This window comes from Scardinius erythrophthalmus (assembly GCF_964197995.2).
Source record: "Scardinius erythrophthalmus genome assembly, chromosome: 21".
Taxonomy (NCBI): Eukaryota; Metazoa; Chordata; class Actinopteri; order Cypriniformes; family Leuciscidae; genus Scardinius; species Scardinius erythrophthalmus.
In genome coordinates this window covers 13,654,538-13,674,328 of record NC_138241.1, presented here as the reverse complement: position 1 = coordinate 13,674,328, position 19,791 = coordinate 13,654,538, and the positions used below count along the sequence as shown (strand labels likewise).

Below are 19,791 nucleotides of genomic sequence, written 5' to 3'. Positions count from 1 at the left end.
CTAGGTCTTCACCTGTGAATGTTCAGGATTGTCCTCCAAAGGTTTATCTCCATCACGAGACTTCTTTCTTTTTTTGTTGCCTGGAGAGTAGAAAGTGAAATGTAAAATGCCTAGTTTTGAACTGACATGAAAATCTTACATGAAAAGCTGGCAGTCGATGGACAATTTTTTTTTGCGTACAGGCGACAACATTGTCGAAGTGATTCCCGTTCAACACAGATCCGCAAAAACGATGAAGATACTGTATTATGTATTCCAGGCCAGTAGTTGGCGATGCCACTTTGTATTTTTAACACGCCTATAGACTGAGCCCATAATACGTATGCGCATGACATCACGGTTTTCACGAAAATTCAAATTTTTGTAGTTTACACTGAGATGACAACGGTATCGTTTTCAAAAACTTGCACTTTGAAGCTCGTTAAAAAAAGTTTGCGCTTTTAGGCCCCCAAAACGCTGTTGTTGTGTAAATTAACAGCCAAAACACATAAGCAGAGCCGGATTAACGCAAAGGCAAACTAGGCACGTGCCTAGGGCCCGATTGGCGGGATGGGGCCCAGACAGAGGGACAAAAAAATAAAAAATAAAAAATAAATAAATAAATGTACAAATGTCCTATCTACAATTTATTTCAAAATTTATTAATTAACTAAAAATAGTGACGATGTTTATCTTAACCATAGACTGTTACATTACGTCACATTAACGCCAGCCCATGACTGTACAAAAGTCTACATAGGCACGCAAAGAAGCACAGCTCGTAATGCAGGTCATCGATTTTGGAGTGATTGCAATGTATTTTAAATATAAACGTGTGGGCTACTGTAGATCAGCGTCATTTCTGGAAAAATCATTCACCGCTTTGTTAGTCTACGAGTTTAAAAGAGTGCGAGCGTCATTAACGTGCCCAGACGCGACGCTTTGAATTTGCGCGTACAATGAATAACATCGCGTTGGGAGCTGACTAGTAAAAAAGCTACAAAAGTAAAAGATAAGACGTTTGTATTCAAAGTTAAAAAACCAACACACTGCAACATTTTTAAATGTTTCAAATAAAGGATCTCATATCTATGGGTCTATCTTCTATATTCTGCTGATGATTAGATAATACCCTGACATCATAGCCTATACGAATATTAGTTTAGATTTTTTTCCCTGCTCAGTAGCGATCGTATCTTTCTCTTCCACTTGATTTGTGTATAGCATATTTAAGGTAGCAATGCAATATCTGCCCATAACGCAGCTATGAAAACAATTATAAAAGCACGTTTATGTTCATCTACTGAAGTGGTATTCTGGAACTGTGAATAAACTGAATACACCAGCAAAATAACAACAAGAACAATAACATCTTCATTAAACAAAAAAGAGATTACTTTAGATAAAGTTTGATGTAGTAGGCTACCAGTAAAAAGTCTGGACCCATTACTATTTTTATTGTTTTTGAAAGAAGTTTCTTATTATGCTCTACAAGCCTGCATTTATTTGATCAAAAATACAGAAAAAAAAAAAACAGGAATATTCAGCGAGGATGTGTTAAATATATAAAAGTGATAGTGAAGACTTTTTTAAAACAACTTTTTAATAATCAAAAAATCCTGAAAAAAAGTATCACATGTTATAAAATAAATATTAAGCACCATTTCTAACATTTGATAATAAATCAGAATATTATAAAGTTTTCTGAAGGATCACGTGACACTAAATTCAGCTTTGCATCACAGAAATATATTTTAAAGTATAGTAAAATAGAAAACCATTATTTTAAATTGTAATAATATTTCACTATATTATTTTTCTGTATTTTTGATCAAATAAAATCCAGGCTTGATGAGCATAAGAGACTTCTTTCAAAAACATTAAAAATAGTAATTTGTCCAAACTTATGTACTGTGTAAGTAAAAATATACTAAATTTAAAATGAAATGTTGTATAAATAAAAAAGTTAGGAATCATATTTGTTTCAAGTGTTTTTTATTGGGGGTGGGGGGCCTCCAACATGAATTTTGCCTAGGGCCTCCAAATGTCTAGAACCGGCCCTGCACATAAGTGTTCCGTTTTTAGTTGAAAATGGTGTTGTGTAAACGGCCTTTAATAACCAGGAGAGTGAGGTTTGATTTATTGATAGTTTGATAAAGTAATGTTTGAAATAAAACAAAAATGAACATTAAATATTATGTATTTAATCAATAAAGATATCATATTTTATTATTATAAATAATTTTTGACCTAAATATCTTAAATGAAAAGTTGTCAGTTTTTAAATAATTTTGTAATTTTGGTCATATATGACTGATTAATCGTGACAGTGATTTAGCAAAGAGGACATGATCCTGATCTGATAGGGTGGAGAATCCGTGTATCATTCGTTCAATCGTTTTTTGATTTAATTTTGAAAGTAGAAAAATGAGAAAACAGTTCCTTTTTCGATTTTTCGTTTTTTTCCAAAAAAACGAAAGACAAGAATTCAGCTTGATTTTTCGTTTTTCGTTCTGAGGTAGCAAAATGAATAAACAGATGGAAAATTCGATTTCTACACGTGGGCGTGAATGAAACGCCACTTTCCTCTGATTTGTCAGCCGAAGATCAAACTGTCCCGTCATCAGCTCCTCCTCAGTTCTGCACTGCAGAATAAGAGTCCTCCGTTGTGTGGATTCTTAACGCGTTTATTGCAACTTTTTCATGTTTTCCATCAACGAGACTAATGAATGGCTCGACACAACCCGTACTGGGGAATAGACTAGACGGGGCTTTCTTCTTTGTAGACCAGAGTTCTCAAGTGCCAGGGGTTTGCTATTTTCATATTTTCCGAACTGTAAAGTTTTTTTTTTTTTTTTTTTATCATGAACCACGCTGAGTTTTATTCCTGAGTGACTATATAATGCATTTTACTTCAAATAATCTAAATGTTGACTTTGAAAAGTAGGCGCGTCCGAAGGCTATTCACTCTATTTTGGTTCATTTTTGGTGTGCGCCAGAAAGATGTTCAAGGAGACTGAGACGCACTAAAGTAGAAATCATGTTGTTTTCTTTATTTTTCAAAGGCATGACATTTTGTAGTCATTTTGAATGTAAACAAATAAAAACATAAATTTTTACTGTTTCGAATGACAGAGTAACGAATAACGAAGTTATTTCCCCTGCTGAGCAACAACTCCAAGTGATGGCGCTGACGCATCGCTCGCTCTCACAACATAGGCAACATAGGCTATTATCAGTTCACTTCTGGCATTGCTAACTTGACATCGCAGCCTGTTCATTATTAAAATAAAACACAGTCAACCAAATATATAAAAAGTTATTCTGCTTAATTTAATTCGTCTGTTGTACAATATAAAGGCTGTGCCGCACAGTTAATCCAAACTCATTTCCCATGCTGTGAAGAGGATGATTTAGCCTATACGTGTAGGCCTATATTGGGACTCGACTGAAGTTTAAAGCCTTCTTTACATTATAGTTAGCATCGAAATTTTGCATTGCAAATATGGAAACTATATGGAACCAACGCCGGTACAGTTTCAGTTTCGATTCAAATAGCCTAAATTTGTTTAGGCTTGGCGTTTAAAATAGGCTAAATGTTGTTTATAATAAAGGACACAATAGGCTATTATTATAAGCTATTAGGTTATATTTTTATTATACGTGGCTACTTATTTTTTATTCTTGTTGTTTTCTGAATACCATTCATTTAAGGATTTGACATAGGCAAATGTCAAAGGGGAAGTAATGGTAAGGGGAAGTAAAATACGCATAGAAATAGCCTATATGTTATTAATAGTGTTTATAATGTTAATGTTGAATTTTATTTACCGTTTTTTTTTCTGAATAGGCTAATAATAAAAATGCGTTTGTTTCCCTCTCAACATGACCCAGTGCACTGCGCACAAGCGCACATCTTTGAGATATAAATTAATAAATTTTAATAAAACACAATAAGGCCTACATTATAAAACTCAGAAGAGTATGTATTTTAATATCTATGTTGTTCTCTGTTCTCCGGTTGTTAGATAGTCAGTCTGAATGACATTTCATGCGTTTATGTTAATATAGCCTAGGCTTAGGCTATATATAGTCAATGCATTATTCTTTTCTTTTTCTATAAGTGTTAAAATATTTAATTTATAACTAATTATATTGATTATCTATATCTACATTTATTATTTTAAAAAAATTACTGGGCGATCGAGGGCGACCATGTTAGGCTAACAGTTGTCATTTACCCTGCATACCGAGCTGATGCAAAGCATAAAGTTAGGTGAATTTATATCTACACAGAAGAAAGCCCTGTCTAGTTTATTTCCCAGTACGGGTTGTGTCGAACCACTCGTTAGTCTGGTTGTTTGATGAAAAAAAGATTAAATGTAGTTGCAATAAACGCGTTAAGAATCCACACAACGGAGGACTCTTATTCTGCAGTGCAGAACTGAGGAAGAGCTGATGACGGGACAGTTTGATCTTCGGCTGACAAATCAGAGGAAAGGGGCGTTTCATTCCCGCCCACGTGTAGAAATCGAATTTTCCAGCTGTTTATTCATTTTGCTACCTCAGAACGAAAAACGAAAAATCAAGCTGAATTCTTGTTTTTCGTTTTTTGGAAAAAATGAAAAATCGAAAAAGGAACTGTTTTCTCATTTTTCTACTTTCAATATTAAATCAAAAAACGATTGAACGAATGATACACGGATTGTGGAGCTCTTCAAAATTTGAATCAGGAATGCCTTCGATTTGAAATAAATTTCAACTGAGAAAGCAAACAGGATGCAGAATTTGAATTTGAATGTAACAAAGTATAGATATATACATATGTATATATATATAGGGGTCAAGGGGGGCAATAATTCTGACCAATATATATTTTTTTCTTCAATATATTAAAAAAGTAGAGCATGGCACCAGCAAAATCAAGGTTAGAAGTTTGATTACCAGGGACTTTTAAATAAAATGTAAGTTGATTTGGATGAAAGTGTCTGCCAAATACATAAATGTAAGTAGGAAGGAAGCATCACTGAAATTGATGAAAGTGGTAACACTTTACAATAAGGTTCATTAGCTAACATTAGATAACTATTAGTTAACATGAACTAAGAATGAACTGCATGCATACAGCATTTATTAATCTTTGTTGATGTTAATTTCAACATTTACTAATACTTTCTTAAAATCTTGTTAACATTAGTTAATGCACTGTGAACTAACATGAACTAACAATGAACTGCTGTATTTTTATTAACTAACTAACAAAGATTAACAAATACAGCTTCAAATGGATTTCTCATGGTTAGTTCATGTTAGTTAATACATTAACTGAAGTTTTGCTGAAGCACATGCCTCCCACACAATCTTTTTTTTAACAGCAGGGATGATTCTTGATAAAAAAATGTAAAAAAAAATCCAGGAGCAACAAAGGCTTCTGGCCCAGAAACATGCCCTACTTGCGCAAATAACACTGTTCTGAGTGACTTGTCTTTTTTATTAATCAGATATGTGGGCTGCAGTTTGTCTGGCTAGTTGCTAGGAAACAGATGGAGTTTGAAAATGCAGAGTAAAAGCAGGTGTGTGTGAGTGTGTGTGTGTTCAGCTGTAAACTCAGGTGTCGTGTCATTACGTGGCGGATTCTCAAATATAGAATTCAGTCAAGTGATTGGTGTGATACACACTCAGTTTCCGGAGCAGTTTTTTCCCCAGGTTCTCATCCGAGCCGCCCAGAGAGTAAGAGCTGATGAGCTGGGATGTGGACAGGTCCGTCTCCACGGGTACGGCCGAAGCATCTGAAATAGATCGGACACGCTATGACAGCAGACCGTGATCGCATGACAAACTGAGCTGGCGAGTGATTGATTCAGCGACTGTTCTCTGATTCATTGATTCCTGATTCAGTAATTCCTGTTAACCTCCAGTCATAACAAGCAGAGCAGAAATGGACAGTTCTATAGCCTGATGTCAACATTCCTCTGCAGGTCATATAAACAGAGACTAGAGCGAATGCATTTCCTCTCCCTGCAGTCTGTCAAACGTCCCTCTCGCTGTCAAACAGCGACTCCAATGTTTGAAAGTTTGGGTGCATTTACTCAGAGAGCAGACCACCACCCTTCTTAAAAGGACATTTCACCCAAAAATTAATATTGTGTCATTATTTACAAACCCAGACTCAAGTCATTTTCTAACCTGTATACGGTTGAACAGGTTTTCCCAAATCACGGAAGTGACCTTGCCGTGTGGGTTAGCGGTAGCATAAGCCATCAGGCAAGTGTTATTTAAATAATCCTGATGTTCTTACAAACTTTCCAATGCCTCGTTTTATGAGTGCAGAACCTATTTGTACTACTGTAGAAGTCTGGTACCATTCCAGGCATTATTAGTGGGGTAATTTACGAGATACAACTTTTGGATCCATTAGCGCCTGCACTAAAACATTCGGCTGATATCTCTAAATAAGCTCTAACTTTAATAATGTTCGACCAAGGGAAAAAAGCTTCTGGGGGGCTGTTTGGCTCGAGGACACCAAGGTTAATTTTACTCCGAACCATCCCTTTAAATAAATAAATAATGATATTTTGGGTGAACTATTCATTTAGAATTTGAAAATTAGGTAACACTTTATTACCATAGTAATAACAGTAAATTATGCATAATTAATTACATGCAACTAACCCTCAACCAAATCCTAATCCTATAACCCTATAGTAAGTATGTAGTTGCTTAATATTACTCAGTACTTAAGTATGTAATTACACTGTAACAATGAAACCTTAAAATAAAGTGTAACCGAAAATTATTTATGAAATAATGACAATGATTTATGTTCACCTGACCAGCAGTTTGTTCCAAATGCAACTTTTGATTAGTAGCTTTTATATTATATTTTTGGACTTAATGAGGTAATCACTGTATACTGGTGCATAATAATATTGTCATGGTTTTGTTTCAGAACTCATCCTTCTATTCACCCACCAGTTCCTTCTTTTCTCTCCACTCGATTCTCTCTAATATATGGGATGTCATCCATACGGAGGAACACAGAGTCACTGGGGCTCTTCTGTCCATCTGACTTACTCCCTACAGGGGGAGACAGAGAGACACAGTCAGCTGATCACACAGGAAATAAACAAGACATCAGTTTGTAGTACTATGTACTATAAGTGTATGAGTAAAAAAAAAAAAAGTATGAACAATCAAAGCTTTGAAGATTTTAGGAACTGTCTTTTCACATGAAAATGAAATGGTTTGGCAAACAATGTTCTGTCCTGTGTTGACTGGAATAGCATGGGTTACTATTTCTGCAACATATGCAATGTTATGCAGCTAGCTAATATTCACAGTTGAGTCACATTTCCTATTGAAACAGGACATTTCAAATTGTTTGCTGATTATGATGTATGATTACTGTTGTATAATTCGACTGGTGGCATGTGGTATCTATAATTCTGACTGAGGAGATATTTTCATTATAGAAAGCATTTACTGGACAATTTTTTGATCCAGAGAAAGACTATCCATTTTAAATGCATATAGGCCCATATCTGTATATTTTATCTAGTTTGTTTTGACAGCTTTTATGAATACACGACCTCGGACAACCTCAAGCCTTCAAACTTGGACGAAAAGCCAAACAATTCTGATTTCATTAGGATTTTAAGTAAAACTCTGCAATGAATTCCGTCTGTGATGGTGGAACAACGTTGTGAAGTTTGCTATCAGTACTACATGCACAGTACATTAAATATTTACAGTAGCCTTTGATATAAATGCAAACATTGATGTGATCTTGTTTAACAGTGTAATTTGATTACCCTGCATTTGATCCTGTGAACACTTTAAGACATATTTAATTTATCAGTGGAAACTGAACTCTGTTTTGACATTATAAGTGATTTCTAGCTTAAGAATCGGAGTTAAAATTTGTCACACAAAGTCTGATTGGTTTTACTGCTGAGAGGATTAGAGTTCGGCCTCGGCCATCTGTCTTGTTTTGCGCTTGGAAGCTGTAAGAAACGTCTTAATTCTATTACATGTATCATCATCAACATGCATCATCTGCATCCTCAGTTTCCACAAAGATTAAAGTGCCCCTATTATGCTTTTTTGAATATTAATATGTGTAATATAGCTGTTTGTGAGCGTCTACTTATGCTCTTCAAAATGGTGAGGACTTGTGCTGGAATTGATACGGAAAAACTAACAGCATCTTTTTTATTCGTATCACTGTGTATCAAGTGCTGAGGAAGATCCGGAGCTGAAATTCAGATATGGTAATAGGCGTTTTGATTCCCTCATGTTGTAAGCAGTAGACCAATCACAACAGACTGGGCCGTCTGACCAATCAAAGCAGAGTAAGCTCGCGAAAAGGAGGGGTTTAGAGAGACTGAATCTTCAAATAAACCGTTTCAGACTCTTTGAGAAATTAGGTGATGTGCAATGTATATTATGAGAAAATGTAAGTGTTTTTTGACCTTGGATGCATATTGTAGGAGACATCCAACCTTTAAAATAGCACAATATAGGCAATTTAAGATGACTGACATTGATGGTTATGATTAAATTGGACTATATTCAAACTGTATAAAACTTTCTTAGTGTTCCTCAAACAGTGGCTGTACACTGTGGTTGTGCAATCGCAGCCAACTTCATAAAAGATCAGTGCATTTATAGATGAGCTCATATGTGACCCTGGATCATAAAACCAGTCATAAGTCGCACGGGTATATTTGTGGCAATAGCCAACAATACATTGTATGGGTCAAAATTATCGATTTTTCTTTTATGCCAAAAATCATTAGGATATTAAGTAAAGATCATGTTCCATGAAGATATTTAGTAAATTTCCGACCGTAAATATATAAAATATTTATTTTTGTGAGTGAATGCACAATCGCGAACATAAATGCACAACTTTAAAGGAGATTTTCTCAATGTTTCAATGGTTTGCACCCTCAGATTCCAGATTTTCAGATAGTCGTATCTCGGTCAAATATTGTCCTATCCTAACAAACATACATCAATGGAAAGTTTTCAGATGATGTATAAATCTAATATATTTCAGTGTCATATTGTTTTAATATTTATTTGCTGCCTGACAAACAGCCAAACGGACCTGAGAAAGTCAGACGCTGTAAACGAAAAGCGAATGCACTCACGGACTATGCGGTTTCTCTCGTTGAGGGTGGTGGTGCTGTCTGGCTGTCTGAGCTGGTGGAATCGGGTCAGACTGGGCCGCGGTTCAGTCAGAGGAAGGGCGATGCTGTTGGAACGTGTCTCGGGGATCGTCATTCTCCCCCCAGGAGCTTGACTGTCTGCATCGGGTGTTTGCGGAGAGATGTCCATGCGTGTAGCTGTCAGGGCGTTCTGATAATGGTTACGAGTGATCTGGAAAGAATGATAGAAAATATTAAGACAATTTTTTCAATACATATCTCATAATACTATGTTTCTATTATAGTATGAGAATATTTACATAAGCATTATTTATTATTATTAAAAAGTATTTTTGTATTTTTTTTTGGAGCAAAGAGAACACTGGAAATAAAAGTTTGATGCAAGTCCTTGGTTCATTCTTAACAAAGAAAGCTGGGTCTGGGTCATATAGCGCCTCAAAAGAAATTATATTTTTAATAAAGAAAATGTTCTTTTTCATTCACCCTAAATTTCACATTGTTGTAATTTCATTGAATACACCAATACAGTAAAAAACTAAATATTGTGAAATATTACAATTTTAAAAAACTGTTTTCTATAGTAATATATTTTAAAATGTAATTTATTCCTGTGATGGCAAAGCTGAATTTTCAGCATCATTACTCCAGTATTCAGTGTCACATGATCCTTCAGAAATCATTCTAATAATATTAATATTAATATTAATAATGGTTCTTATTATCATCAATGTTGAAAACAGCTTTAGCTGCTTACAATTTTTGTGGAAAATGTTTTATTTTTCAGTATTGTTCAATGAATAGAAAGTTCAAAAGAGCAGCATTTATTTGAAATAGAAATATTTTGTAACACTATAAATGTATTTAGTCACTTTGTATCAATTTAATGCGCCCTTGCTGAATAAAAGTATTAATTCATAACGTCATTTATATTATTTAAATGGAAAGTACAATTGTAAGTATACATTATGATCATATTTTATGTACTGAATTTAATGCTAGTAAATATTTGTTTTAAAAAAATAAAAATGACGTATTTAGCATTTCATTTTTGATTTTTTTTTTTAAAGTTCTGCTTTAATTTGAAAATAAAATGTATTAGCAAATTATACAACAACGGACACATAATGGTAATTAATATGATTAGCCTTTAACTTGAATATCAAACGCTAGTAATGTGTTGCTAATGTTACACAAACCATGTTCCCGTTTGCCATCTCAGAGTCTCAGATGACTTCTAAAAATCAGCATCATAAGAAACGTTCTGAACATCATAGAAAGTCAGTGGAGAAAATCCGCAAGTTGACGGGATTGGATACATGTTTGTGACGGTATTAAACAGGGGCTGTTCTAAAACAACATTTTTGAGACAGTCTTTGGTTCACTGCAGTTTAAGGAGAAAATACTCAGCAATGCTGTTGATTGATGAATTTGAACATGGTTTGTCTTAAAGCATGTTAAAAACACCACATAGACATATAAACAACAATAAAACCTTGATTTTCACCGCAGGGGTTCTTTAAATTCTCTCAGCATAATCAAATGTACCTTGATGATCTGTAGGTCTGTGAGCTGACGAACTGAATAGTCTGGTATATACGGTCCAGCACTGATGCTCAGTTGACCCAGGCTGCCTCCATGGATCGTAGTATCCGAATGATTGAGACCGCTGCTCCGCGATGGTGACCTGTGGACTGGATCACAGAGATTCAGTTGATTATTGCTTAAATTATTGCCACAGATATTTAGACACTCCTTTCCTCAACATATCGAGAGTCTATTACACAGTCTAGAACTTCGACTACAGTATAGTGTATATATATATATATATTATATATTTTTGTACACTTAGCTGTGGTGGAATCATTCAAAAGTAATAGTTTGACTTATTGATACTATTATAAACATTATTTAAGATGCATAAAAGGTAATTTTAGTTTTTAGAGGTTTTTCAGTGAAGAAAAACATACCAAATTGTTGTTTTATACTGAATTAAACCATTTTGAGTGAAATATATATTCATGTTAATAGGCTATTTTTAATTTGTTTATGCATAAAACAATTAAAACGCTCTGCTTAAGACAAATTACACTCCTAATCAAGATACATTATCTTGAAAGAAGTCTTATACTAGAATATTACCTCTTCTAGTTTGAACACAAAAAAAGTTGCTGCCTTAAATTTTTTAAGTACAATCAACTCGGATGTTTAAGTCACTTCAACTTAAATTACATTAAACTGATTAAAAACATTAGTTGAATCTTGTATGGCTGAGTTAAAGCAATGTAAAAACATGTTGTCATAACTTTTTGATCATGTATTTTTTTACAGTACTGCTTGTTTCAAGGATTTTTAGACAATTTAACCCCTTAACTGTCACCCCCCTTTTTGAGAATGGACATTAAAATGCACTATTCAAGCTTAAATGGTTGTAATTCAAGAATGCTTTGGAGTATAGACCTCAGTTTGGTCTTGTTTTAAAGGTAAAAAATAGCAGATTATTGCTGAAATGAAAGTATTAAAGTATGAAAAAGTTATGGAAGTTTAAATTTACATTAAATCAAATATAATTTTATTTAATATTTTTATTTTATATAAAATATATATTTTACAAAATATGTTTTACAAAAAAATTACTATAAAATCAAAGCCAACCAAGTTGTGTTCCAAATTTGAAGTTGATATCACAAAAAATGAAGTTCCCATGAGATTTTGTTTGGGCGTATTACCAAAAATAGCCACCGGGTGTCATTGAATTCCATTGAATTTTACTGTATGCATTCTACCATAACAAATTAATAAATTTCTGTCCAAATATCACTTCTGTCACAAAATATGGAAACTTGAGACACAGACCTTTCTGACAATATGTGTTTTGTCAAGATTAAAAAATATTTTGATCATAAATTATGAAACATAAGGATGCCCAAAAGGGGAGGAGCCTGATAAAATAATTTAGAGTACCGTTTCTATGGTAACACAATGTCCAATTTCAAAACAGTTTTCACAGGATGAATTCTGAGATCATACGCTTTCAAATGATACCTAATTTATGATAACTAATAAAATATGTAATATAATAAAAAAGCGATAAAAAAATATAATACAATATTTTAGAGGATAATATATATATTATACTTTTTAGAAGATAATATTATTTTATATTTTTTTATTGACAAACACTAGATTATATATTTTATAATGAAATTTTAGCATAAAAACCAACATATCAATTATTAAAAGTGTGTGCGTCAACTTTTTGTGACGAAGGTCAGAACTCCTGTTATTACGTAGATTTTTTGAGGTGCACTCTTGTCATAAATTCATCTATTTCTGTTCCTACATAATTTATAACAAAAAAACAGTCCTAAATATCTATTTAGGAGTCTTAGAACTTTCCAACGATATATAGTTTGTCATAATTAGATTAGGATTAAATAGTAATATAGGGAAGTAAAGTTAGGCGTCCCGTATTGTCTAAATTGAGTGTGGACTTGAAAAAAAAATGAAAACACTTTTTAGTGTTGACAGATTGTGAGAAAAAAAACCTTGTCCTGCACCACACACAGGATCTCTTTGGCTTCATTTTAGATGCCCATTAGCAAAGAATGAGGTCCTGGACGGAGTGTGTTGGAATGTGTGTTTGCATCTTCGGTGTGGCTTTGTGTGTGTCTACATCACTGAGAGACACTGATAAACCTCACCAGAGAGACAGACTTTGACACAGACACTTGGTTTAACTTAGATTTAACGCACATTTGTTCTGAATTAATCTCTTCAACAAGGGCTAAAGGCTCCATCCTTGGAGTTATTTTTGCATTTTCGTGACGCTAAGCTTATGAGATTTTCATCCTTATATAATAACGTGCCAATTTTTGCCTGAGTGGGCAGACGAGAGTTTCTCCCCGCTGTAATTACCCGACTCTACTCTCCAAAGATTTACATAGCCGCTCTGTTTAGATTTTCTGCTTTAATTATCTCTGGAGAGCGTTGCTAGAGGGGTCACGTATGCTCCGCGTGCTCAACGCCTAGCGCAGTTTTTAATTGCTCATTAATATTTTTAATGCAGGAAAATCTTCTTCAAGATATTCTGGAAACTCAAGTTGATTTATCAAAAGAGACTCTGTTACTGTAAACTCCAGTGTTGAATTCTGATAGTATTACAATGCTCCTATTATGCTTTTTCAGATATTACCTTTCATGTAGTGTGTAAGATAGCGTTTTGTGAATGTAAAAGGGCTGCAAACTCAAGATCAAACTGCACGATAAATGTCTTCCACAAGAAAGAACCGATTCTGAACTGCCTGAAATGAGTCAGTCCATCATTACTTCCTGCTCAAACCGAACAAATTTGCATAATGCCAGCCTAAGTTCTTCATTGGCTGTCCACGAACAATGACGCGATCATTACTGTTTGTATCACTTTGTATAAAAGTGCAGAGGAAGCATCCGGAGCTGAAATTCAGAAATGGCAATGGCCGTTTAGTTTCCAACACGCGCTGTAAGCTGTAGACCAATCACAACAGACTGGGCCATCTGACCAATCAGAGCAAACAGAGTTTCAGACACTGTGAGAAAATAGGTGATGCTGCATTGTATATTAGGAGAAAATTCAAGTGTTTTTTGACCTTGGATGCATGTAAACCTGTTATAGAAGACCTTTACAAACCTGAGGGTAGGATGGCCATGATAGCAGGCAAGCTGTAGTATGTGAACGGCCCATTTTCAAACTTTAGTCCCTCTTTACCGATCTCTACCTCGACTCGACCCTGCAGCCAGAGAGAGATGAATCACACATTTATTCTGCTGAGACCATCTGAAATCAAGTTTGCATTAATGAAAACTGAGCAAAGTAGCACTTTTACTCCACTTACAGTGGGGTCCAATAGTGAAAATGCTTTTATTTTGCATATGTATTTCAACATAAAAGTAATTTCGGAATGTATTTCAAAGCTTGAAGTGCTGCACCTGCAATATTAGGATGAAATAATCCACAGGCTTGTTGCGCAGGAAGAGGAAGTGCTTTGGTGATCGCTTGTTTTTCTCATCAAACCTGAGTTCCTGCAAAACGCTTGGGTGCTTGATCAGTCTCAGAAGGATCTTTTCTGAGAGATGTGTTGGCTTAAAAGGCTCTAATTCTACCGACAGGAAGGGAACAGAGAGAATCATTGACAGTGAAACACAGCATTTATTGATGGTTTTCAATGCTGCGCCAAATCAGTATACTATTGTCAAATAATTGTGTGCACATACTTTTGGCCATGCATTGTATGTGCTTTAAACTTAAAACAACATTTTATTTCATAAAACTTGAAATCCTATTAAACTTACATTGATCATTAGCAAAGCTGACATACATTTGACTCTCTCCCACATCTGTAAATTGAGATTACCTGTGGCTAGAAAGCGATGTGTCGCGAGCAGAAGCTGTGGTGAAACTTTGACCTTCATTTCACTCTCTGAGAGTTTAAATATGGAGAAATCTTGCTGTTTCCTCTCATGGTGAGACACTCTCCTCTTCGAACGGTTATCAGCTGCCAACACACAACAGCAATGGATTATGTAGGCTATACCGCAAACCAAGAAGCAGTAAACGAGAGCATTGAGAATACGTTTAAGAAGTATAGAAAATAAAACTGTTAAATTGTTGTCCAGATAATTTATACAATATTTAACTCCATATAATTGAATTAAATATAATGGAAGAACATTTTCAGGCCATTTTTGTATCGAGCCTTGATTTTTAGTTTTCAGCACAAAATGGGTCCAGTGAAATTATTTGCCATACTTTGTTATTTTTATTTATTGATTTATTAAATTTTATTAAAAGAATAAGATATCAAATCTGGCATGTGGTAGGCTATTTCAGTTTATTTTGGACTGAAGTTTTATTGCAAAATTGTATTGCAAAGTGTCATACTTTTATTGCCATTTCAAATAACCAATATTAAATCATTTTAATTCACAAATTTTTTTTTTAAATGACTTAAACACAACAGTATTGTTTTACATAGTAATATTCAGCATGCTAATGGCATTGTCCCAGTAGCAGGACACTTGCCGTGCTTCTTTCCCGATCACTTATTTTAGAAATCATGGAAAAATACTTTTATGAAATCAACTTCAACTTTGGACACAACTTGGTTAAATGGCTTTGATCAGTTTTAGAATACAAATTATTTTATAAACTAAAACATGTGCTAAATATATGGTTACTGCAGCAGATATTAATAATAATAATAATTACAATGTTGTCATAACACAGAAGGATGCAAATTAATTAATAATCTCCAAATAAATTTATTATGAAGGTTTGGCAGACAATCAAAGTAAGCAGGTGAGAAACTGAGAAATGGGTAGTTGTAGAAGGAATGACAGTGGATAACAGTCTTATCTGTTGCAGATGCAGTGTTGGAGATACATGGCTGAAGCTGAAGGCAAACAACTGAAGACTGAATCGTACAGGTGAGTGAATCGTACAGCTGAGTGAATCTTACAGGTGAGTGAATCTTACAGGTGAGTGAATCTTACAGGTGAGTGAATCGTACAGCTGAGTGAATCGTACAGCTGAGTGAATCGCACAGGTGCCTGAATCGCACAGGTGCCTGAATCGTACAGGTGAGTGAATCGTACAGGTGAGTGAATTGTACAGCTGAGTGAATCGTACAGGCGAGTGAATCGTACAGCTGAGTGAATCTTACAGGTGAGTGAATCTTACAAGTGAGTGAATCTTACAGGTGAGTGAATCATACAGCTGAGTGAATCTTACAAGTGAGTGAATCTTACAGGTGAGTGAATCGTACAGCTGAGTGAATCGCACAGGTGCCTGAATCGTACAGGTTAGTGAATCGTACAGCTGAGTGAATAGTACAGGTGAGTGAATCATATAGCTGAGTGAATCGTACAGGTGAGTGAATTGTACAGCTGAGTGAATCATACAGGTGAGTGAATCATACAGCTGAGTGAATCGAACAGGTGCCTGAATCGTACAGGTGAGTGAATCGTACAGCTGAGTGAATCGTACAGGTGCCTGAATCGTACAGCTGAGTGAATCGTACAGCTGAGTGAATCGTACAGGTGCCTGAATCGTACAGGTGAGTGAATCGTACAGCTGAGTGAATCGTACAGCTGAGTAAATCGTACAGGTGAATGAATCGTACAGGTGAGTGAATCGTACAGCTGAGTGAATCGTACAGGTGAGTGAATCGTACAGGTGAGTGAATTGTACAGCTAAGTGAATCGTACAGGCGAGTGAATCGTACAGCTGAGTGAATCTTACAGGTGAGTGAATCTTACAAGTGAGTGAATCTTACAGGTGAGTGAATCGTACAGCTGAGTGAATCTTACAAGTGAGTGAATCTTACAGGTGAGTGAATCGTACAGCTGAGTAAATCGCACAGGTGCCTGAATCGTACAGGTGAGTGAATCGTACAGCTGAGTGAATTGTACAGCTGAGTGAATCATACAGGTGAGTGAATCATACAGCTGAGTGAATCGAACAGGTGCCTGAATCGTACAGGTGAGTGAATCGTACAGCTGAGTGAATCGTACAGGTGCCTGAATCGTACAGCTGAGTGAATCGTACAGCTGAGTGAATCGTACAGGTGCCTGAATCGTACAGGTGAGTGAATCGTACAGCTGAGTGAATCGTACAGCTGAGTAAATCGTACAGGTGAATGAATCGTACAGGTGAGTGAATCGTACAGCTGAGTGAATCGTACAGGTGAGTGAATCGTACAGGTGAGTGAATTGTACAGCTAAGTGAATCGTACAGGCGAGTGAATCGTACAGCTGAGTGAATCTTACAGGTGAGTGAATCTTACAAGTGAGTGAATCTTACAGGTGAGTGAATCGTACAGCTGAGTGAATCTTACAGCTGAGTGAATCTTACAAGTGAGTGAATCTTACAGGTGAGTGAATCGTACAGCTGAGTAAATCGCACAGGTGCCTGAATCGTACAGGTGAGTGAATCGTACAGCTGAGTGAATCGTACAGCTGAGTGAATCGAACAGGTGCCTGAATCGTACAGGTGAGTGAATCGTACAGCTGAGTGAATCGTACAGGTGCCTGAATTGTACAGGTGAGTGAATCATACAGCTGAGTGAATCATACAGCTGAGTGAATCGTACAGGTGAATGAATCGTACAGGTGAGTGAATCGTACAGCTGAGTGAATCGTACAGGTGAGTGAATCGTACAGGTGAGTGAATCGTACAGGTGAGTGAATTGTACAGCTGAGTGAATCGTACAGGCGAGTGAATCGTACAGCTGAGTGAATCTTACAGGTGAGTGAATCTTACAAGTGAGTGAATCTTACAGGTGAGTGAATCGTACAGCTGAGTGAATCTTACAAGTGAGTGAATCTTACAGGTGAGTGAATCGTACAGCTGAGTAAATCGCACAGGTGCCTGAATCGTACAGGTGAGTGAATCGTACAGCTGAGTGAATCGTACAGGTGAGTGAATCGTATAGCTGAGTGAATCGTACAGGTGAGTGAATCGTACAGCTGAGTGAATCGTACAGGTGAGTGAATCGTACAGCTGAGTGAATCTTACAGGTGAGTGAATCGTACAGCTGAGTAAATCGCACAGGTGCCTGAATCGTACAGGTGAGTGAATCGTACAGCTGAGTGAATCGTACAGGTGAGTGAATCGTATAGCTGAGTGAATCGTACAGGTGAGTGAATCGTACAGCTGAGTGAATCGTACAGGTGAGTGAATCGTACAGCTGAGTGAATCGAACAGGTGCCTGAATCGTACAGGTGAGTGAATCGTACAGCTGAGTGAATCGTACAGGTGCCTGAATCGTACAGCTGAGTGAATCGTACAGCTGAGTGAATCGTACAGGTGCCTGAATCGTACAGGTGAGTGAATCGTACAGCTGAGTGAATCGTACAGCTGAGTAAATCGTACAGGTGAATGAATTGTACAGGTGAGTGAATCATACAGCTGAGTGAATCTTACAGGTGAGTGAATCGTACAGCTGAGTGAATCGCACAGGTGCCTGAATCGTACAGGTTAGTGAATCGTACAGCTGAGTGAATCGTACAGCTGAGTAAATCGTACAGGTGAATGAATCGTACAGGTGAGTGAATCGTACAGCTGAGTGAATCGTACAGGTGAGTGAATCGTACAGGTGAGTGAATTGTACAGCTGAGTGAATCGTACAGGCGAGTGAATCGTAGAGCTGAGTGAATCTTACAGGTGAGTGAATCTTACAAGTGAGTGAATCTTACAGGTGAGTGAATCGTACAGCTGAGTGAATCTTACAAGTGAGTGAATCTTACAGGTGAGTGAATCGTACAGCTGAGTAAATCGCACAGCTGCCTGAATCGTACAGGTGAGTGAATCGTACAGCTGAGTGAATCGTACAGGTGAGTGAATCGTATAGCTGAGTGAATCGTACAGGTGCCTGAATCGTACAGGTGAGTGAATCGTACAGCTGAGTGAACCGTACAGCTGAGTAAATCGTACAGGTGAATGAATTGTACAGGTGAGTGAATCATACAGCTGAGTGAATCGTACAGCTGAGTGAATCGAACAGGTGCCTGAATCGTATAGCTGAGTGAATCGTACAGGTGAGTGAATCGTACAGCTGAGTGAATCGTACAGGTGAGTGAATCGTACAGCTGAGTGAATCGTACAGGTGAGTGAATCGTACAGCTGAGTGAATCGAACAGGTGAGTGAATCGTACAGCTGAGTGAATCGTACAGCTGAGTGAATCGTACAGCTGAGTGAATCGTACAGTTAAGTGAATCGTACAGCTGAGTGAATCGAACAGGTAAGTGGTTCAGGTTTGAACAAAGAGACCAGACAATGTGTATGTGTGTATGTGTGTGTGTATGTGGAGTGTCCTTATATCTGGTGCAGAGTTGATTAGGTGAATAGTGTCTGAGCTAGTGATGATTGTGGAATGCGTGCAGGTGGCGGACCAGAAAGGATTCTGGGAGATGTAGTGCTGAAGGTGACAGGGCTGGTGATTTAGGATTGTGACAAATGTATAATCTGTTATAATGCACTTAATTAGCTATTTAATGGCATGTTCCCATTGTGACAACCTACCTCACTTTCTGGCTATTGGGATACGTTGTCACAAAAGGTCAAGATGGTATTAATAACTATAACTTATTTCCTGGGCGGTAACTGTAAAAATGTTCAAAAGTCATTTAGCAATTTAGCAGACGCCTTCCAAATGAGGAATACAGCAAGCGAGTCATCATGAAGAGGCAAACAACACAAGAAGTGCTCAAAATACAAGTTTTAGACATGGCTTTGAGTAGCATAAGCTAAGATTAAAGGAAAAAAGAAAGGATAGATTTTTTATTTTTTTTTAATGAGGTTAAGTGCTCACAGAAGAGATGAGTTTTCATCTGTCTTTTGAATGTTGTCAGGGATTCTGCATTCTGGATGAAGGTGGGGTGATCATTCCACCAGCAAGGAATTGTGAATGAAAATGTTCTGGTGAATGATTTTGTGCCTCTCTGTGATGGTACAACGAGCTATAATAATCAAGACTTTAAGGTAAATTACCTCTCCAAGCTAGCTTAAGAAATATTCACAGTAAAACATGTAACAACCAGTGCTGAGAGTAACGCATTACAAGTAACGTGAGTTACGTAATCAGATTACTTTTTTCAAGTAAC

At 36.4% G+C, this 19,791-nt stretch overlaps 1 protein-coding gene across 1 annotated transcript in view; it reads right to left on the bottom strand.

Annotated features, from left to right (window-relative positions):
* cnnm1 (cyclin and CBS domain divalent metal cation transport mediator 1) overlaps window positions 1–19,791 on the bottom strand; it is a gene marked incomplete at both ends in the record, with an annotated part of 31,691 nt that continues 11,900 nt past the window's right edge. The window contains 8 exons of the mRNA XM_081350543.1: window positions 1–80; window positions 5,658–5,768; window positions 6,952–7,056; window positions 9,135–9,363; window positions 10,698–10,843; window positions 13,819–13,918; window positions 14,118–14,287; window positions 14,543–14,683. Of these exons, the coding sequence (XP_081206669.1) occupies window positions 1–80; window positions 5,658–5,768; window positions 6,952–7,056; window positions 9,135–9,363; window positions 10,698–10,843; window positions 13,819–13,918; window positions 14,118–14,287; window positions 14,543–14,683 (1,082 nt within the window). The remainder of the gene's footprint in view (window positions 81–5,657; window positions 5,769–6,951; window positions 7,057–9,134; window positions 9,364–10,697; window positions 10,844–13,818; window positions 13,919–14,117; window positions 14,288–14,542; window positions 14,684–19,791) is intronic.